The 18,585-nt window shown below is 51.7% G+C and overlaps 1 protein-coding gene across 1 annotated transcript in view; it reads left to right on the top strand.

The window, feature by feature from the left end:
- JPH2 (junctophilin 2) overlaps nucleotides 1-12,400 on the top strand; it is a gene marked incomplete at its 3' end in the record, with an annotated part of 29,690 nt that extends 17,290 nt beyond the window's left edge. Inside the window, exons 3-5 of the mRNA XM_082007338.1 lie at nucleotides 6,959-7,077; nucleotides 10,472-11,268; nucleotides 12,320-12,400. Of these exons, the coding sequence (XP_081863464.1) occupies nucleotides 6,959-7,077; nucleotides 10,472-11,268; nucleotides 12,320-12,400 (997 nt within the window). The remainder of the gene's footprint in view (nucleotides 1-6,958; nucleotides 7,078-10,471; nucleotides 11,269-12,319) is intronic.
- Nucleotides 12,401-18,585: the final 6,185 nt, after the last annotated feature.

The following is an 18,585-nucleotide window of genomic DNA, read 5'->3' as shown; positions in this document are numbered from 1 at the left end:
GAAAAAGGTTTCTGCCTTAAATTTTAATGAATAATTTGGCTTCTGACCAGATGCAATATTTTAAGACATCTGCCTGTTTTCATTTCCTCAAAAAAAAAATTTCCTGCTGTTCTTTTTTGTCTGGGAAAAAAATATCACAAAACAGATACTGCAGTTCCTCAGTCTCTTGGTTTGGATTGCTGAATTCTGAAAAACATGTGAGTTAGAAGTTGCTAAAACTTTCCGTTGAAAAAAACAGTCTTAGAGAGAAAACACATTCTGACCCATTTTAGTGCTGGTGGAGCTGGCAGTCGGGTAAAACACACTTGGCTTGTGGATGCTGTCTGTTTGGCAGAGCTTGGGGCTGGGCAGGAGCTCCTGGGTCAGGCTGGGCTCCCCCAAAACAAATGACTGCTGCAGCCCTGGTGTTTTCTTGGAAGTGGGAGTTCATTCCACTGGGCAGGGAGCAGCCCCTGCCCACTCAGGGCAGGTACAGGCAGGGAGGCAGGAGCACACAGGGGACGAAAGGCTGGAAGACCCCGATTGCACATGTGCTGTAAAGATGTTTTGATGCATTTATCAGTGGCATAACCTGGATGCTTTGATCTTGCAGTGGTAGCTAATTAAATAAGGGTCCCCAGAGCATTAGATAAGCCCCTTGGGTAATGGTGTGGTGGAAGCCGGAATAAATCTGTGGCATTTGTGCATAGTCCCAGGGCTGTGCTGCTCTGGGACACTTGCTCCTTCGGGCTCCACTTGATCTGCACCCAGGGCAGCGCGGAGGAGAGCGGACCTGAAAACCAGGGGAAGGAGGAGAGAGTCCAGCTGGCAGCTGCAAATCCCCTTTTTTCCCCCCAAAGATATCTCTGTGGATGTTCTCGTGGGCTGCTCCCAGCCTGTGCTGGCAGGACGGGCTCTGGCAGGGCGAGGAGCTGCCTGTCCTGCCCTTCTGGGACCAGTGCAGTGGCCCCGAGGCCAGGCTGCCGTACCGGTGGCCGGCAGCCCTTTGAGCCGGCAGGCTCTGGCTTGCACGGCTACAATTTAGAGCCAGCTCTGGGCAGCCTCCGGCTGGCATCCCAGGGCTGTGAGGGAAACAGGAGCAACTGCGGTCTATGCCAGTCCCGCTGGCTCGTCGCAGCCCGTGGGCTCCCGTGCAGACTGGCACGGCCGAGCCCTGACGGCTAGCTGCCCACCCTGTCCTGCTCGGCTTGCGGGGCAGTCAGGGTGGTGGAGATTAATTGAGCAAATCTCCCGTGCACAGGGCTGAGGTGCGTAGGTTGTCGTCTTACTGAAGACAGCTGCAGATCTGTCTGCTGTAAGATTAATATCACTTTAACTGTTCCAAGGGGAAGTATCCCTTGGTGAAAGATGCAAGTGGCTCTGAGCTATTTAGAGCTGAGGATAACATTTCGGTATTTTAAAAATTCACCAAGTAATCATAAAGGCTAATGCTTGCTGAGCTTGTTAGGTGGCAGGGAGCTCTGCCAGGCCTGTGCTCCTGAAGCACTGCACAGAAGAGGATGCTTTTCTGCTGACTGAATGGCCTGATCGTGCCCTTCCTTGTGGAAGGAAGGAGAAAAGGTCTGATTTATCCAGCTAAGTAGCCTGGGCACGTACAGAGTGTCACCAATTCTGGTGTAAGTGTGTAAGTACTGGTAAGTGTAAGTGCTGGTACCATGAGTGAAAAGCCTGGAGCATCTCGTGAGCTGGCTGCAAGCGAAGGGAGGCTGGAGGGCAGAGTTGCTCTGCAAGGTCAGGATGGCTTCTCTTTTTGGATTTCTTTTACAGTGGTATGGAGGTGTTTCCTTTAGGTGGCCGTTTGTGATCATTTATGCTTAATTCACAATGTAGATCACACCTTGCAGGTGCAGAGTGCATAATACAAACCAGCAAAGACTTGAGCACCTCAGGGATGTCAGTCTAAATTGAGTGAGTTGAGCAAAAGGAGGGTGAAAGGTACAGCTGGCTCTCGGGGCAGGATGCCTGTGGGGTGGGATGCACAGATGGGTTTGACTGTGGGGCAGGGAAAGTGGCAGGGGAGACTGAAAAGGGCTGTTCCCTGCTTACAGGCAAATGAGGGTAGCAGAGCTTTGCTGGTATCTGCATACAGATGGAGGCAGAGGGAGAGGCACAAAGGAGATTGATTTGGCCTCAGCAGGAAGAAAGGGATGCTCCATCTACAGAGGTGACACAAGTCCAAAGATGGTGTGGAAAACCGAGAAGCCAGAAAGTGTCTGTCCTGGTCAGGTCATAGAATCATCAAAGGGTTTGGGTTGGAAGGGGCCTTTAAAGGTCATCTAGTCCAACCCCCAACACAGGGCTGTGCTGGTCAGGTCTGTGTGTCCTTGCCTTTGCGATGTGAACGCAGAAGGGACCATGTTGCCATCAGCAAAAGCACTTCTGCAGCTTTCCCTCTATCCCTCCTGAGTGCTGCAAACATTCCTGCCAAGACAAACCGTTATCTTAAGTTTCTTCAGAAGGACAAAATGATACTGCTGGATGCTGGAGCAGGGATTTGGCTGGGGGTGGAAAAGCCAGTTGCCAGGAGAGAGGAGTTTGGCCGAAGTCTCCCTTCCTAGAGCTAACTGATGAATGGCCTTTTTGGCAGCTCGTGGCAAGAAAAAGGTGTTCAGTTGGTCCTTGCTCAGGGTTTGCTGAATGAATGGGAGGAGGGAGACCCCGGAGAAGGAAGGATGGTGCTGGACAGGTCTGTCTTTCCCTTAACAAGCAAATGTGCAATAGCTTGGGCAGAGAGCTGAGCTCTTCCCCTATTTCTAGCCACAAGGTCATTGCTGTACCTGCAGGCGCCCCAGCCCCATCTGGTATTTGCAGTATTCTCTGCTAATTCCAATCTCATTTACAGTCTAATCCAATGTGGATGTGCAAAACCACATAAACTGTCCAAAGAGACAGGCATGCTGGCTTGGCTTTGGGTCTCACCTGTTAGCATGGTGCTCAGCTGCAGCTCGTGTATCCACAGGGGATTTTAGTAGCTGTCGGAGGAATGATTCGGGGAGTGTTTCTGGGAGATGGCCAGGAAGGACAGGAGTGGTTCTCTGTCCTGCACTAGTACAAAAACAATTAGAGCATTAGAGCAGTGCCAGAGGAGCAAATAAAACAGCAGATGCATTTAACCCTCCCTTTCCCACCCATCCAGCCAGGGTGTGAAGTCTCGCTGCCCGGGGCAGCCCCAGAGCAGCCACTGTGTCTCGGGGCAGGCGGGCTGGGACAGAGGCTGCAGGCATTGCCCACATACCTCCCCTTGGCTGCTGCTCCTCCTTGCAAAGAATTCACCGGAGCTATTTTTAATGGCGCTGCCTGGGGAGAGGGCTCAGGGTGAAACTGGGAAGCGCTCCTCCCGGGCGGTACTGCTTCACTTGGGACGGGGAGCACCAGTGTTGGTTTGTAAAGGCCCCTCTTTGTGTTTATTGCCCCCAGTTGGCTCTGTTTAATGTTAGTGGCTCATTTTCCAGCACTGCCTTGAAAAGAGGCTTTTGGATTCTGCTGCTGGGTGCTATAAAATCTGTGGGCCTCTGTTTCCATTTCACCCTTGACCTCTTCCATCTCCAGACCTTCTCCTTTGCTGTTTTTTGCACAGGCTGCAAAAACAGGGGAGGACGCGGGGAGCTGACAGCACAACCAGTAGTAAATAAAAAAGTGTGGCCCTGATTCAAGTGCCACCTGAAAAGTATCAAATTTATACGCATATAATAAAACGCCAGTATTTTCCTTTTTGCAAAAGCTGATTTTGTTTTTTAGCAGATATGAGTCTCGGAAGAAATTTTTCCTCTTAAATGTTTCATGTCTAAGGTTCAAAGATCACCTTCCTTTCTCCCTCAAACCTGACTGAGCTTTTTTTTCTAACTACTACCCGGCAGACCCCGGGTCGTGGGCTGGGAGAGGCTTTTGTGCTGCGGGTTGCATGCGCTGGGCTCTCCCAGGGCACCTGGTATTTGTCTCTTGCTTTGCAGCCAGGGCCAAGTTTTTCTCTGTGTTCAGCTCCCAGGCACTGCCAGCCATGCAGATAAATAATAAATTCAGAAATACTCTAGGCAAGTTAGCTGTTATTATTATGGCGGGTCCCTTTCCTCCAGGCTGTGCTTTGTCGCGGTGTTACTAAACCCTCAGCGTGGCTTTTTGGAGGGCTGCAAGCAGCAGTGCCTTCCCTTCGTGCCCCAGGGATACGTGGCACAGCCAGGGGAGATGTACTTAAAACACCATGCCTTGTGTCCATAAGCCAGATGTTCATCACGTGCCTGCTGCTGCTGTAATAAATGATCTCAGCGACGGAGGGACCCAGCGCAGGACATCAGCATCCCCGCTGGCGCCTGCACAGCTTCCCTGGCCTCACGCCCCTCTGTGCCCAGGAGGGCTCTTGAAGAGCCCTGCTAGCCTTGGGGCCGCAGTGGTTCGCAGCGATGGCTCAGCCCAGCCGGCTCAGCTCCCCACCACCCACAGCATCCTCACCACAGCCTCTGCAACTCAAGTTGGGGTGTTCCTGGCCTCGCCATCTCTTCACCTGAAGGAACTGCAGTACCCAAGCCCCATGCAGCAGCTGGATAGCATCCAGCAACTCCTCTGGAGGAAAGGAAACCTCCAGCAGCAGAATAGCATAATTGGGAGCTGTCTTGTCACCTCCAACACCCCCAGGCCATTCCCCTGAATTGGCCCCAGATGCTGCGGGAGAGCCGAGCATGCAGGAGCCATCTGCACCCATTTTGTAACACATCAGCATGAGTCCGGCTCTGTCCTTAGTAGCAGAGAGACCAGACCCTGTATCCAGTCTACTTCCAGATTACTTTTTTGGAAGTCACCTTTAGGAAAGCATCCACCCACTTGCCAGGAGCTGCCTGCTGCTCTGCCAGCTGGGGCCAGCTGGCTGATTATCTGGCTGGGAAGTAGCCGGGATAGCCTCTGCCTGGCTCAGCAAACAGCTGAAAGGGAGGATTTTATCTCTGTATGGTGAATCCTGTCCCTCAAGAGCAGCAGGACAAAGCCAGGGGTCGGAGCATGTCCTGCTGGGGTGAAAAGCTGGATCCTAACTTTGCAAGCTTCGTCCCAGATCAGGCACCGGGCAGGCTGTGTGCCCCACGCGCAGCGCGCCCAGCTTGATCCCCCAGGCATGGAGAGCACAGAAACATTCCCCTTGGCCCCTGCCAGATTATAATGGAATTAATCACGCTGATTATATGCTACCAAAAAAGGAGGTGCTTTCTCTGTTCAGAGCTGCCTCAGACCTCTTGCTTGTGAGCAGCAGCTTAAAATTGCTGTTTTCTGCTTCACCATGTCTTGTCTCTAGGTTTTTCAGGAGCTATAATAATTTGGGATAAAAAGACCAAGAATGACAGCAATCCCAGGCAGCTCAGCCGGCAGAGGAAGTGGGGAGATAACGTGTGAGTGTGGGCAGGGAGGTGAATCATGGCTCCAGCGGAGCGGGATGTCATCCCAGGGAGAGACAGGCTGAGCCACAGCAGCTCCGCACCCTCTTCTCTATCGCAGGGCCCTGAACAGCGTTTTCGGCTCCCCGTCAAGTCACACTGTTGCCTGTATCAGTTGGGATTAATGCCCTGCATTTAGTTCTTTCCCCACAGTTACTCAAAATGGGAGGGGGGTGTGTATGTATGTATGCATGTATATATATCTTCTGCCCTCTAAAGGTCTCAGAACAGCATTTCTATCACGTTTTCATTGCACCTGTTGAGTATTCAGACTAAAGCTAGTCTTGTCTGCATACTGCATCTCAGTTTAATGGGAAAGAATTAATCCTGATTTCATGACCAACAGTCCAAAAATTCCTCTGGAGCATTTTCACTGCAGGGATGAGAACTGCATCTTTCCTCATTTTTTGTCCTAAAACATGACCAGATGCCAATCTGAGTCTGAAAAGGTGTCATCAGGTTACAATTAAAGGTTGTAATTTGTAGTGAATTGGTGTTTGAGGGCTGCTAACTGCTTATCTAACTGTCCGCACAGAAGTAGGTGGTTTTGCATGTGCAGCCAGTGTATGCTCCATTATATGCAGCAAGGGAGATATGGGGAGCCTCGGAAAACATGGTTGTGAGAGCATGGGGAAAGCAGCAATCTGTAAGCCTCGGGTGGAACAAAGCAGCTGAATATATGGTGCTTCACGCTCCCTTATTTTTAAGGTGCGATTTTGCTGTTTGAAGTAAGTCAGCTCCTTCCCAGACCGCGAGCAGCTGGGCTGTAAAGCCAACCCTGCTTTTAGCGTAAAGATCACAAGGGCCCCAAGTGTGAGGCATGCGAGGAATATGACAGCCGGCCAGCAAAATAACTCTGATAGCCCTATAGCCCTGTGGAGCAAGGAGGAGATGTGCTGGGAAGGAGTGGAGAGGACTCGGGGAACCAAGCTGAGAGGGAGGCAATAGCTCTGCCTTTCCTAGCAGTGGTGAGAGCAGCCTGCCAGGGTTGCGGCAAGTAAAGGAGCCCCTTGGATGTGTGTTGTTTGCTGGAGAGCTACAGGAGAGAAATTTGGGGTAGAACATGTCCGGTGTGCCGGGCAGGGGCATGTTGCCTCTGGCGAGGTGCAGCAGCTCAGGGCTGTGTTCAGCCATCACGTTATTGTCCCCTTATGCTCCAAAGATGCCTGCGGTGACGCTTTAGTCATTCCTCTGAGCTAAGTTTTCAGTGCTTTGCAGCATGACAGCGAGCCTGTTCTGCAGCATCTGCTGCCTCACTGCAACACATGAATGCTTGCGTTTGCAAATACACCTGCCCTGTTCCCTTGCGTGGCTACGTGCAACCTCCACACCTTAGCCTTAAGCGTCTGTGCCCCTTCCTTACTTGTTGAAAATCTGGTCTGTCTCCTCAAGTGTGGGGTTTTTGGGTGAAGTGGGCAAGCGCTGAATGCTATTATGCCAGATGGGATGATTGGATTTTGTTGCTGGACAGAGTTTGCTGCTGAAGCTGGGACAACCTTGGCTCATACAGTGCTCACTGTTGTCCTCTCTTCTCTCCGCAGGACGGCTCATGCCAAAGCCAAGGCCGAAGGGTCTGAGCAGGCAGCTCAGGCAGCTAACAACGAATCAGGCATAGCCAGAATGATGGCCAGGGAGCTCTCCCCAGACTTCTACCAGCCAGGTAGGACCACAGGCATCTTCTAAGAGGGATTTTGCAATTTCCTTGGGGAATATATTCAAATGCTTCACCTGCCTTCAACTCCACAAGTTGCCCTCCTGTCTATCCTAAATCCTCTTTTGTGCAGCCCAAAGCCCTCCAAGGGGCTTTTGGGCAAACCAGCCCCTTGCCCTGGATGATTTGCTGTCCTTCTTACACCACTGTTTTACCTGCTGGAATAAGTTACCATAGCCTGGAAGCAAAACCCACAGTCCCTCAACTTCCCCTCATGTTTCTCTACACGCTGAAGCCCTCCCAAGTGCCAGGTAGGACAGGCAGCAAGCTCGGGTCTGTTTGCAGTGCTCCTGTAGATATATCCCTCATGGCTTTTTCTTGGAACAGCTTTGCACATTGACTCACAAGCCCATATCCTGTGGGGCCCCACTCTGCACCAGGGTATGATCAGACTCAGCTAACTAAGGGCTGTAATATCCTATAAGAAAGTTGCTAATGCAAAATACTGCTTCCCTGGTTCCCTATTTATTAGCTAGCAACACTGCTGATTATTTGGTTGGGAAAATATTTGGGAGGTTCCTTCTGTGAGACCAAGCACTAAGGATTAGTAGATGGGAAGTGTAATATTAGAAGCAGCATTGTGAATGCCATTACCTTTCCCTGGAGCAAGTTAGCTAGAGATATGTTCTTCCTGGAAAGCTTTCCTTTCCAGAGAGGGAAGGTAGTAACAGAGCAGAAAACAAGAATCCAAGTGCCTACATTTTTATCCTGTCTTTCTTATTATCTGGCTTTGTTACCTGGAACAAGCGTCCCGTGGGTGCTTGGGCAGGATCACAAGGGACCATCACAGCAGCAAAACTGGGGATAGAAGCCGAAGGTTGACTCCTACTCAGCAAAACCTGCTACCTGCTCCTGCTCTGATTTTCATGTCTCTGGGTCTTCGGTACTACACCCCAGCACACGGCACACAGTGGGAAAGGGGAACAGCTCACACCTGGTGCTTGGCTGGGCAGAGTCATGCTGAGAGATTTGCTTAAATTCCCCATACTCCCACCTTGTCCTGTACCTACTAGCTGGGGAGATGCTGTGCTGGAGGGCTGCCCGTTCCTCCCCACCACCCAGCGAGGCCTGCTGGAGCTGGCTTTGAGGGGAGAAACACCACAGCGCTTGGGCATGGGCATGAGCCAGCATGTGGCACTTCATTTAACAATAGCTAAACGTCGCTTGATCCTGCCATAAGCCCCCCAGCTGCCACTCACAGCTCCACATTCACCCTTTGCACATGGGGGTATTTATAGCACAGAGGCAAAGGAAACTGGAATTCCTGATGGGAGGTTTTTGACATCTAGCTAGATTATTTTTTCCACCCATGGCAATTGAATGAGACAATTGAAACAGTCTCTGCAAAATGCCTGAAGCAGCCTGGCCTCTGTTCGGGTACCTAATCCTCTCACCACTTTTATGTGGGGCTTCACTTGGGTCCTGGCCTCTCTCATTGGCCTTGTAAGCTGCTGATGCATGCTTTTCTTCTATGATTCTTTTAAATGGCCAGATCCTCTAAGTGCACAACAAGGGGAAATGTCTTTTGCATGGCTGCACTGTCCAGGAACAGACAAAAGTCCACCCTTGGATTTTGTAAGGACTCGGACCTGCTGGTCACAGAGCCAGGAGAGCCTGGCAGTGTTCAGCAGCCGCGTTTCCCCCGCTGTCCTGGCAGATAGGCCCTGCTATGTCTGGCACAGGGCAACCCCGCTCAGCAAGCCTCATCTCTCTAATAAGTATTGAGCCCTGGGTTTCATTTAGGGCATCGACCCTACTAGCTTAGAGGAGAGGCACATAAGCCGAAGGCCTTGCTGAAATGTCGTGCTGGGAGGTGAAGGTGGGGAAGTGAGGAGGATCGGAGCCGTGCGGTGCCCTCAAGACAGTTGGGGTTTTTTTGGTGTGAATTATTCAGGAGGAGAAGGAAGCAGCAGGAGAGAGCAAGGAGCCTGGAGCTGCAGGCAGCCTATTTTGGGGAGTCTGAACAACTGTTGAAATGGCTTCCAAATAATCTACTTGCAGCCAGAAATAAATGGCCCTGAATGGGTCACCTGCTGATTGACAGGAGCGTGCAGGCAGGCCAGAGCAGCTAAAATCAGTGCCCTCTTTCTCCCCACTGCCCCCTCCGAGCGGAGGCATTGCCTGCGTGGGCAGGACGTAGCAGCGCGCAGATCACGCTGCTGATGTATTAGAGGGAAAGGAGCACCAATCCCAACTTCCTGATCAGTCTCAAGTCTGCATCAGTCCTTGGGGTGGAGAAGATGAGGGGAGGAACATGAGGCAGCTGAGGGCAGCATGGCTCCAGGGTCTGTGCCATTCTGGAGCGCAGAGCAAGCCCTGTATGTCTGCAGCCCTCAGCATCGCTTGGATTCAGCAGAATGAGGCCAAAGCCACTTTAAAAAGCAGGTGCTTTGCTTTCAAACAAGCTGCTTTGCGACCTTGCGCTGCGCATAAGGAGCATGCTCTTCTTGTTCTCACTTGCTGTGAGCATCGTGGTGATGTGCGGGGACTCCTGTCCCAGCACAGGTCCCAGCGTGCAGAGCGCTGTGCAGGGTCATTATTCCAAAAGATATTCCCAGTTGTTCAGTGCTGGATTTTGCTCAGCCAGCTGCCCAGCACAATGGATATCTTTGGTGTCAGGCTCTGGCTGGCTTCCCCAGACCATAGCCGGGTTGCAATTTGCTTTGCAGACACGGCCTAGGGTTAAGAAGAAGTAAAGATTTAATGATAGGTGAACAATTGAAGCAAAGGCAACGTTGCTAAGTGCTGACAAGCCAGCGTGGGAGATGAGGTCAGAACGAAAACTGAAGCCCTGAGTCACCTTGTGTGGTGGTGCCAGGTGATTGTGCTGCTGTTGCGGGGCTCGGTGCAGAGAGGAGGGCCAGCCCTGCTCCGTGCATGAGCACTGTATCACTTGTGAAGTTGCCACGCTATTAGACACCAAAGAAGCCACATGGAAGAGTTTCCCAGCCGTTAAATCCACAAAAACTTGGATGGGAGCTGGATCCTCTTTAGCCCCAGGATAGCCCATCGGTGTGACTGCAAAAAGCTGGGCTGCAGATTTTTACTGTCTCTACCCCCACCTGGAGCTCCCCTCCTGCTCCTTTGGCTCTTCCCAGCCGGACAGCACGTGGCAGAGCTCAGAGCCGCCGCTGCTCCTGAGGGAAGTTCCTCCTGGAAGCAGGCTCTGGTTTGGGAGCGCCTCCTCTCCCAGCCTCCAGCCCGGACCCTCTCACCGTCGTCCCTAAACCCGCCGGGGCTGGGGGCACAGCTCTCTAAGGCATGATGGTGGCATGGAGCTGGAGTGGCCTGCCGTCCCTCCGGCCCCCGGGACAGCTCCTCACACCAACCCCTCTCTCCGCAGGCCCCGAGTACCAGAAGCGGAAGCTGCTGCAGGAGATCATGGAGAACGCAGAGCACACCGTCAACATGGAGGAGGAGGCGCCACGGCCCGAGGGCGCCCCGCCGCCCCCCACGCCCCCCGAGAGCCCCCAGCTCCACGAGCAGGACGAGGCCGGCCACCGCGCCAGCCCGGCCCCCAGCCCCGCCGCCACCCCTCCTGAGGCCAAGCGGGCCAAGGCGGCCCCCCGCCAGGACGGCGGCCTCCACCCAGGCAACTGGGCCGAGGCGGGCGGCCGGGTGGGCGGTGGGAGCCCCGCGCCCCCCGAGGGCGAGGTCCGGCCAGCCTCGCGTGGCCGAGGGCGTCCCGCCGAGCAGATGGAGATCGGGCCGCTGCAGAGGATGGCGCGCGAACCCGACGTCGAGCTCTTCAAGGGCTACCATAGCTATGCCGTCCGGACCTCCTCGGTCTCCCCTGCTGCGGACTATGAGGAGGAGCCGCTCCCCGAGCCCGAGCCACCCTCCCCGGAGCCCCGGGGGGACCCCCAGCACCGGGCAGGCACCCCTGCCCCGCCGCAGGAGCAGGAGCAGGAGGAGAAGCCGGCAGCCAGGGCAGAGGCCAAGCCGGAGCCACCCCGGCCCAAGGAGCCAAAGCAGCGCCCTAGCCCCGAGCGCAGGGCTGCGGGCCGGGCCGAGCCCGCTGCCGACAGGAAGACTGAGGCCAGGGTGCCGGGGCGGACGGAGCCCAAGGCGGGGGCCAAGAGAGGCACGGCCCCGGCAACAGCAGTAGTGGCAGCGCAGGAGGCGGAGGAGTGCGAAGAGGTGACGTGGGGACAGCCCGGAAAGCACCCCTGGGAGCCATCTTTGCCTTTTCTTTTTGTTTATCTTTCCCCAGGAGGTCTGAAAGGGCCCAGAGGGGTACAGCAGGCCCCGAGCAGTTCTCAGAGGCTCTTTTCGGGATCCCAAAGGCAGGGACGGAGAGTCTTGGTTTCCCCTCTCCTGCTGCCTTCCCAGCCCACCCTGCCATGGCTGCTGGGGCTGGAGTTCATAACCCTGTTATTTTATCTTCCTCTCTGCTCCAGGGTAGATATGATCTCAGACATGTCCTTGTTTCAAAATTTGAGGAAAACAGCAATTTTCTGATTAATTTTTTACACTTTTCCCCCCTTCTTTTCCCACCCCTTCACCAGTCAACATGGATCTGGAAAGCTGGGGGGAAATGTAGGACAGGGAAGAAAAAGCTGTGTGACATGTCTTTTTTACCTATTACTTTTACTCTTTTGCAGTAGGGGCACCTCCTGAGCTGAACGGTGGTATCAAATCACCAGCTGATTTCCCTGGTTTAAAATACAGTCACTGAAATTCAGTTTTGCTGTTAGCAAATACAGCTGTAAAACCAGATGTTTTATTAGTCCTCTGCTTCTCATCTTGCAGCCCTTTGGACGTGAACAGTTCCAACGTGACTTTGCAAAAGCACAGCTTGGAAATATTTTGGTCTGAAACTAGAGCAATCATCTCATATGGATGCATTTGTTCATCTTAAAAATGGCAACTTTACAAATGTGGATGATGTGGGTGGAGAAAGGAGTTGGGAGGAGCAGCTTGACATGGGCTTGGCAGTTTATGTGCCTGTGGTCAGGGTCTCCTTTAATCTGCTTTAGCCTCAGAAGAAGCCCGATTTAGCCTCCTTAAAAGGAGTTTGCGGGGGAGAAATAGGGATAGGCATTTATAGATATTCAACTAGGCTGGTTGTTAAGTGCAGATTTATGTTCTTTGGGAGGAGATGATTCTGGTGGTTTTGAATAGCAGAATTAAGCTGTCTCCTCACCTGGAACTGCAGTGTTTAATGCTCTGTCTTGGATTTTTCCTTCAGGGACCTAACACAATCGTGATCTGCATGGTCATCTTACTGAACATTGGTCTGGCCATCCTATTTGTACATTTTTTGACATGATGTGCCCCTCGGACAAGGTAAGACGAGGAATGAGATTTTATCCTCATTTTGTAGACTTCACTGTGGACATTTTAGGGTTGACTGGCTTTACTGCCAACACAAATCATTCAGTAATGGATGCCCTGGTGATGAAAATGCATGGGCATTTATTCAATAGATGCAGTTGCCTTGCATTGAGCGTTGAGATCCTCAGTAACCCATTGTCTGTTCAAAGAGTGATTTGTGGAGTAATTTCAGTGAATAGTTCTCTAGTCTATTCATAAAACCATTTCTTCAAAGTTAAAAAATTGAACTGTGTTGCTTGAATGCAATCCCACAGTATAGTTTTGCCTTCCCAGTTGGATGGACATGATTCAGGGAGAGTGAATGTACAAAAATGTATGATGTTAAATTTGAGATTTGTTTTCTACAAATAAGCTGCAAGAAACACTTACAATTTTCTCTTCCATGGCTGCTGCTGCCAGGTACCTCGTGCATTGCAATATTTCTTGGCACTCAGCCCAGCAAGGGGCAGGAACACAAAGAAAATGTGAAACTCTGAAATTTGCAGCTCTAATTGCACCAGTGCTAGTTCTGCCACTGTTGTTATGTTGTTGTGTTACCAAAGGTAAATATGGCCTGAGACGTGTATCTGACTAAGGCTGACCTGGAGCTCGATCAGGTCTTCCACTTGAATTGGGATGAGGATTTGCATTTGAATTTGGTGGCAATAAAATCTTGTGAGGTAACTTGTGCTGCGGGGTTCCTGCACACAGGAGCGCATCATGGGTTTGCACAAGATTTCTGTTGCCTTGAGCTCAAATATTGCAAAAAACCACTAACCATCAAGGCTGAACCTGAGCTTTGGGCCTCACTTGAACATAACATGAGAGGCATCTCCCAAGGCCCATGAGGGTATCGGGCTGCCTTCCTAGGGCCTCCTAGGGAACAGAACTGCTCTGATGGGCACTGCTTTCTGTGGTGTTATGAGCCCCCACTCAGCCTGCACAGGTGAAAGTCTTGCAGACAGCCGCAATTACACGTCAGTCGTGTGTTTTGCTCCCCCTTGACTCTCCCGTTCATCTGTGTCTGGGACAGGCATTGCTGCTGATGGAGACCACAGACCTTGGCAGGGATCAAATCTCAGCCACCTGGAAACACCTAAGAGGAGGACTTGAGATCCCAAGGTTGCACTGCAAACATCAACCTTAAACGAAAGTGCCTGAAGATCAGTTCAGTCCCTGCACCCAGGCTGTGGCTGGCCTCTGCAATCTACCAAGGAAAAGCCAGGGTTTCTGCAATTCAGTCTCCTTCTCTTCTTTGTATAAAATAGCAGTTGCCTTAAATTGTTCTCACCAAAGTCATCAACTGTCCTGTCATGCCAGGGATGGGGGATTTATCTGTAGCTGTAGGAAAACGAGTGAGAAGGTCTCATGTGTGCGCACTGATGTGTTTTGTAACTCCCTTGGTTGACTCAGTGTCAGAGATTTCCCAAAGAATATCATCCACAGTGTGGAGATGAAGTAATACACAGCAACCAAAATGACTCATGAGAGTCACGCCACGGTTAGGGGTGGACAGCACCGCCCTCCATGCTTGGAAATCATCCAAAGGGACGAACAAAAAGTCTTTCCTGTCCCCATTGCCTGGAGTCCTTTTCTATGTATGAAGGACTGAGAGGGGGAGCAAGTTGAAATTGGGCTTGTTGAAGTGTAACCAGAGTCCTGCCCATGCCTGCCGACACGCCACAGACGGGGGCCGCGGGGTGGGGTGTGAGGGGCTGGCTGATCCAAGGCTGTTTGTGCGTGCGGGGGTGCTGCGGGTGGAAATGGTGCCTGTTTTGGGACCAGGTGCCATCCAAGCGCTCTCCTGCCACGAGCAATGCTCTGCATAGAAGCGTCTTGCAGTGGGAGAATTCCCACTGTAACGGGAAAGGAAATAGGTGTGCTGAATTTGTCCCTTTACCCCTTTTTTCTATGAAAATGGTGCGAGTTACAACGAAAAGGAGGTACTTACTGAAGAATACCTCCCTACGCCCGCAGATTCCTCTCCTTGGTGCGCTGGGCTGCAGGGGGGCTCCTGTGCTCTTTCATTGCAACAGAATGAACAGACTTTCCAGTCAGAGGATGCAGGGTGGCTGTCATGGGAAACGTTACGTTATTCCCAAAAGGAAAAAGGTGCAGAGACCTGAGTGACTGCCGTGTATTTGAGTGTTAGGCTCAAAAATACGCAGCAGCCAGACTTCCAGCAGTGGTAGAGTACAGAGGGACAATTCTAGCTGTTGTTTTTGTGTGCGAGGCTTAGAGGCCTGGGCAATGTGCACCAATGCTTCCCACAGCTGCGACAGAGAGTGACCTTTGGAAGGAGATGTCTCCAGCGTGATCTGCTCTGATCCTTAGCAGTACGAGCTTGGAAAGTCAGCACAGATGCAGTTACAGTTTAGTGTGAGGCTGAGTGCTTGGACATGTTTCTTCCTTCTTTTAAGAACAATATGTATTTTCTATCCCTTTTTAAGACAATCGGAAATGTTATTTATAGTCGGTTGTGCACCTCTGTGTATCCTGAAGTCCCACAGCACAGGACTGGCTAGGAAAACCTGAGGGACTGGAAAGAATGGGGAAATGATGGTTTAGGAAAAAAACAGATGCCCAGTCTGCTCCAAAGGTCAGTCTGAAAGGATTTCAGAGACAGGTTTGCAGACAGGCAGGGGTTTACACTGACTGGAGACACAGGGCAAAACCTGCCTAATTTATCTGCTCTAATTATGGCATAAGAGAGTGAGAATAATTCAGTACTTTTCTTTGTGAACCAAGTTTATTTTTTTAACCTTATTCAGCTCAGGAACGTTGCCACAGTAGCAAATACTTGGTGTTAACTGTGGGAGAAGTGAATGTGATCCCTTCCCTAAAAGCCATGTGGCTGTACCAGTCCTGAGAAAGCTGTGCAGCATCATCTACACTTCCACAGAGCATAGTTCAGTAGCAATTTACTTCTTTTCTTTTTTTTCTTTTCTTAAGTATAAATGTATTGCAAACCCCAGGCTCTGCTGCCTTTGACTCCTTTTGCTGGCACTCACTTGCCAGCTCTGCAGTTTCAATATGCCAACTGCTTTTATTAGCCGCCAAGACAATTTCCGTTGAGAGACCTGAGGGGCTTTTATTTATCACTAAGCACAAAAATGGATCTTTTTCAACAGTGCTAAGGTAATTCCGCCCCCACCCCAATTTTTTATGCATGTGATGTTCACTCAGTAATGTGCTTTCCTCCTAGTAACCTTCTGAGAAAAGTAGGTAGATTTGCTTATATGTGACGTATAAATATATCCATACTGCACTGAGATATGGATATATATCCATATATATATATAGCCCCTTAGGGATTTCATTTTCTTAGATGCAAAAATAACAGATTTACCTCAGACTGCATGCTTTCAAAACTGACTAGGATATTGTGTTTTCAGGTCTTACAAAGATGCAGATGCATTTCACTCTTCACACAAAAATACCTTCATCACAGATTTTGCAAGCTGTTTACTACAATCTGTGCACTACTGTCCGGAGTTTTCTGTCGGTTGTTCTGCTGGATTACGTGCAATAATAAACAGTTATCTGCTCACTGTATCCATGTGGATCTTTGCAGGGGAATCTCCATGTTTCTTTCCAGGTTGACGCATTCAATGCAGTCTTAAAGGAGAGTTTATCAACATGTGGTGTAGAATTTCATAGGTGGCATCTGGATGGATTTTAGGTTTTTCCCAGTATCTATTTCAAAATTGTGCATCTTTTGTTGATGGGGGGTACTTTGCAAAGAGAATTGTTTTCACTGATTGCTTTTTAAAAGTTTGGTGCCAAACGTTTGAAGACACCTCCAGCTCTCTGAGCATCTGAGCAAGCTCTGTGTGCTACCATCACGCTGGCCTCCTCCAGAGGTTGCTGGCTGGCCCGAAGCCTGCCTGGGTGATGCAGATGGCTGCTGACAGGTCCCTTTGCTGCCTTCTGACCCCAGGGCTGCTGCCAAGATTCTTCCAAGCTGTGTGTCGCTGCCTGCTCCTCTGGCACTGCAGTCCTCCTGGGTTTGGAGAGGACTGATTCTCCTCTGCCCGCAGCCCGTCCTCTCACTCAGCCCCTTGAAATGACCAAAGTGAGAGGAAAGCCAGGCACGAGGGACAGCGAAATGGCAGTCGGGAGACGGGTGATTTATGGTGGGGGATGGAAGAGCAGAGCCCAGCACCAGCCGGGGGCAGTGGGGCCCAGGGGCCCAAGGAATCCAGAGTAACCCAAACCTTCAGTCCCTTTTCTATTTCTGGAGTGTCTCACATGAGCAAAGCCGGGCTGTGCAGAGGGGCTGGCGGGACACAGGCTCAGCCTCCATGGGCAACAGGGTCTCCCCCAGCTTCTGCAGGACACAGGGGGTCTCGTGGCAGAAGATTTCACGTTCTGGTAGAGACTTAAGGAGCTGAGTTCAGTGAAATGAAGGCTTTACTCTCCTCTGGGCTTGTTTTGCTTCTGGTATGGGAAGAACCAGCAGCGTCTCATTCATTCCGCGTCTGAGAGGAGGCTGGGGGCAGCAGTGTAACCAGAGCCCTTTGCACCTCATAAATCTCCTGATGAATGGAGCAGATCTTTGGCCCATGTGTGGCAGAGGCAGCAGGGAGGGAGGTGAGTCTGCTGCTAAAGCAATGACGTGGTGCTTCAAAAATATTAATAAAGGCAAAATGAAAAGCCTGCCCCTTCCCCAGGGTAGGGGGAACAGTGCTGGGTCTCCACCTTGGGAGCTGCTGGTTTCAGGGGTAATGTCCCCCACGCTGCTCCCGGCCCAGCGTCCCTGGGTGCGGGCAGGGAAGTGTCCGATATGTGAGAAGCAGGATAAAGGCACTGGCCTGATCCTGTGACTGAAGGGCAGCAGCTTTAGCCTCCACCGGTGGGAGGGAAGGTGCAACCTGAGCCCTGGTGTCCTTTGAGTGTGACCTGCCCAGGCGTCCCGGGGATGACCACGCTGCCCTCCACCGTCACTGCGGGTCGTCGAGGTTCATGGGAGCAACCCCCTCTCTTGGCCTTCATCTTTGCATGAGATGAAGAGCTAGAGCTGGGGCCAAGGTGTCCCCAGCAGCGACTAGATGCTGGGAATTGCAGAGGGGTTACTGTGCTCCTTTCTGGTCCCAGAGCTGGGACCGGGGCTGGCTCTGTGCCACCGCCTTTGCTCCAGGACCCTTCCTGGAGGAAGCCAAAGTGAGTCCCGGGAGCATTAATGCAACAGGGAAGAGCCATCGTTAGTGATCCCAGCAAAATGTTTCCTCACGCCTGGCCACGGCTTAGCCTCTAGCCTCGGCTCTGAAAGCTCTGCCTTGCCCCTGCTGCTTGGCCAAGCCAAGGGCGTGCCATGCCTGGCTTGGGACTCACAGCAAGGGGACTCACAGTGGCCACCGCTCCCGTCCTCTTCTGCCAGAAATGCTGGCACTTCATGGCTGGAAAAAGTTGCTTTTATTTTATTTCCTCTGAGCAACCACCCACGCTGTGCCTGTGAGAACAGACAGGATCAGCCATCACGGGATGACAACGGGCCCTCACTGACCATCTCAAAATCATTGGAGCACCAGGACCACCCCAGGACCTTCTCCTTGAGAGGTGGAAGCTTTTAAAGGCTTCCCAGCTCGTGGCTTCAGACGTTGCTTTTGGGAGGAGCAGCGAGCAGCCGCCAGTGCACTTGCAGCATCCCCTGTCTCTATAGAAACAGCGCACTCAGAGCACAACTCCCGAGGAGGTTGCCAAAGAAAATTCAGCAATTATAAAACACAGATTGTCCTTAAGAATTCTGTCCATCACCCATGGCACAGGGGACATGTGGCATTGCAGTTACGTTCCTGCCCTCAGGCGATAGCTGGGAAAGGGCCCCTGATCTGGGGCACAGGCGATTCCATCAGTGCCCTCCCATCCGGGTCTGCATTTAAACCCCAGGAGGGCGGAAATGGGCAGGGCTGGTTAACTGCTAAACTGGGGGTATTTTAGCAAATTAGAGTCAGTCCTGTGGGACTGGCAAGCTTCGCTTCACTGTGCATCACAGCGTGCTCCCCAAAATGGATGCCCTGGTTTGAAGAGTGCTGAGGAGCGACCTCTGAGCAAGCAGAGAGGAGGCAGGTCCTGGGGCAGCACTGGCCAAAGAGCCCTCCGGAGGCCTTGGGAAACATGGATTGCAAAATAAACAAATAA

Source organism: Phaethon aethereus, assembly GCF_964289735.1.
Source record: "Phaethon aethereus genome assembly, chromosome: 16".
NCBI classification, from domain to species: domain Eukaryota; kingdom Metazoa; phylum Chordata; class Aves; order Phaethontiformes; family Phaethontidae; genus Phaethon; species Phaethon aethereus.
The sequence above is the reverse complement of the archived record's forward strand: the minus strand, read 5'-3'. Positions and strand labels throughout refer to the sequence as shown.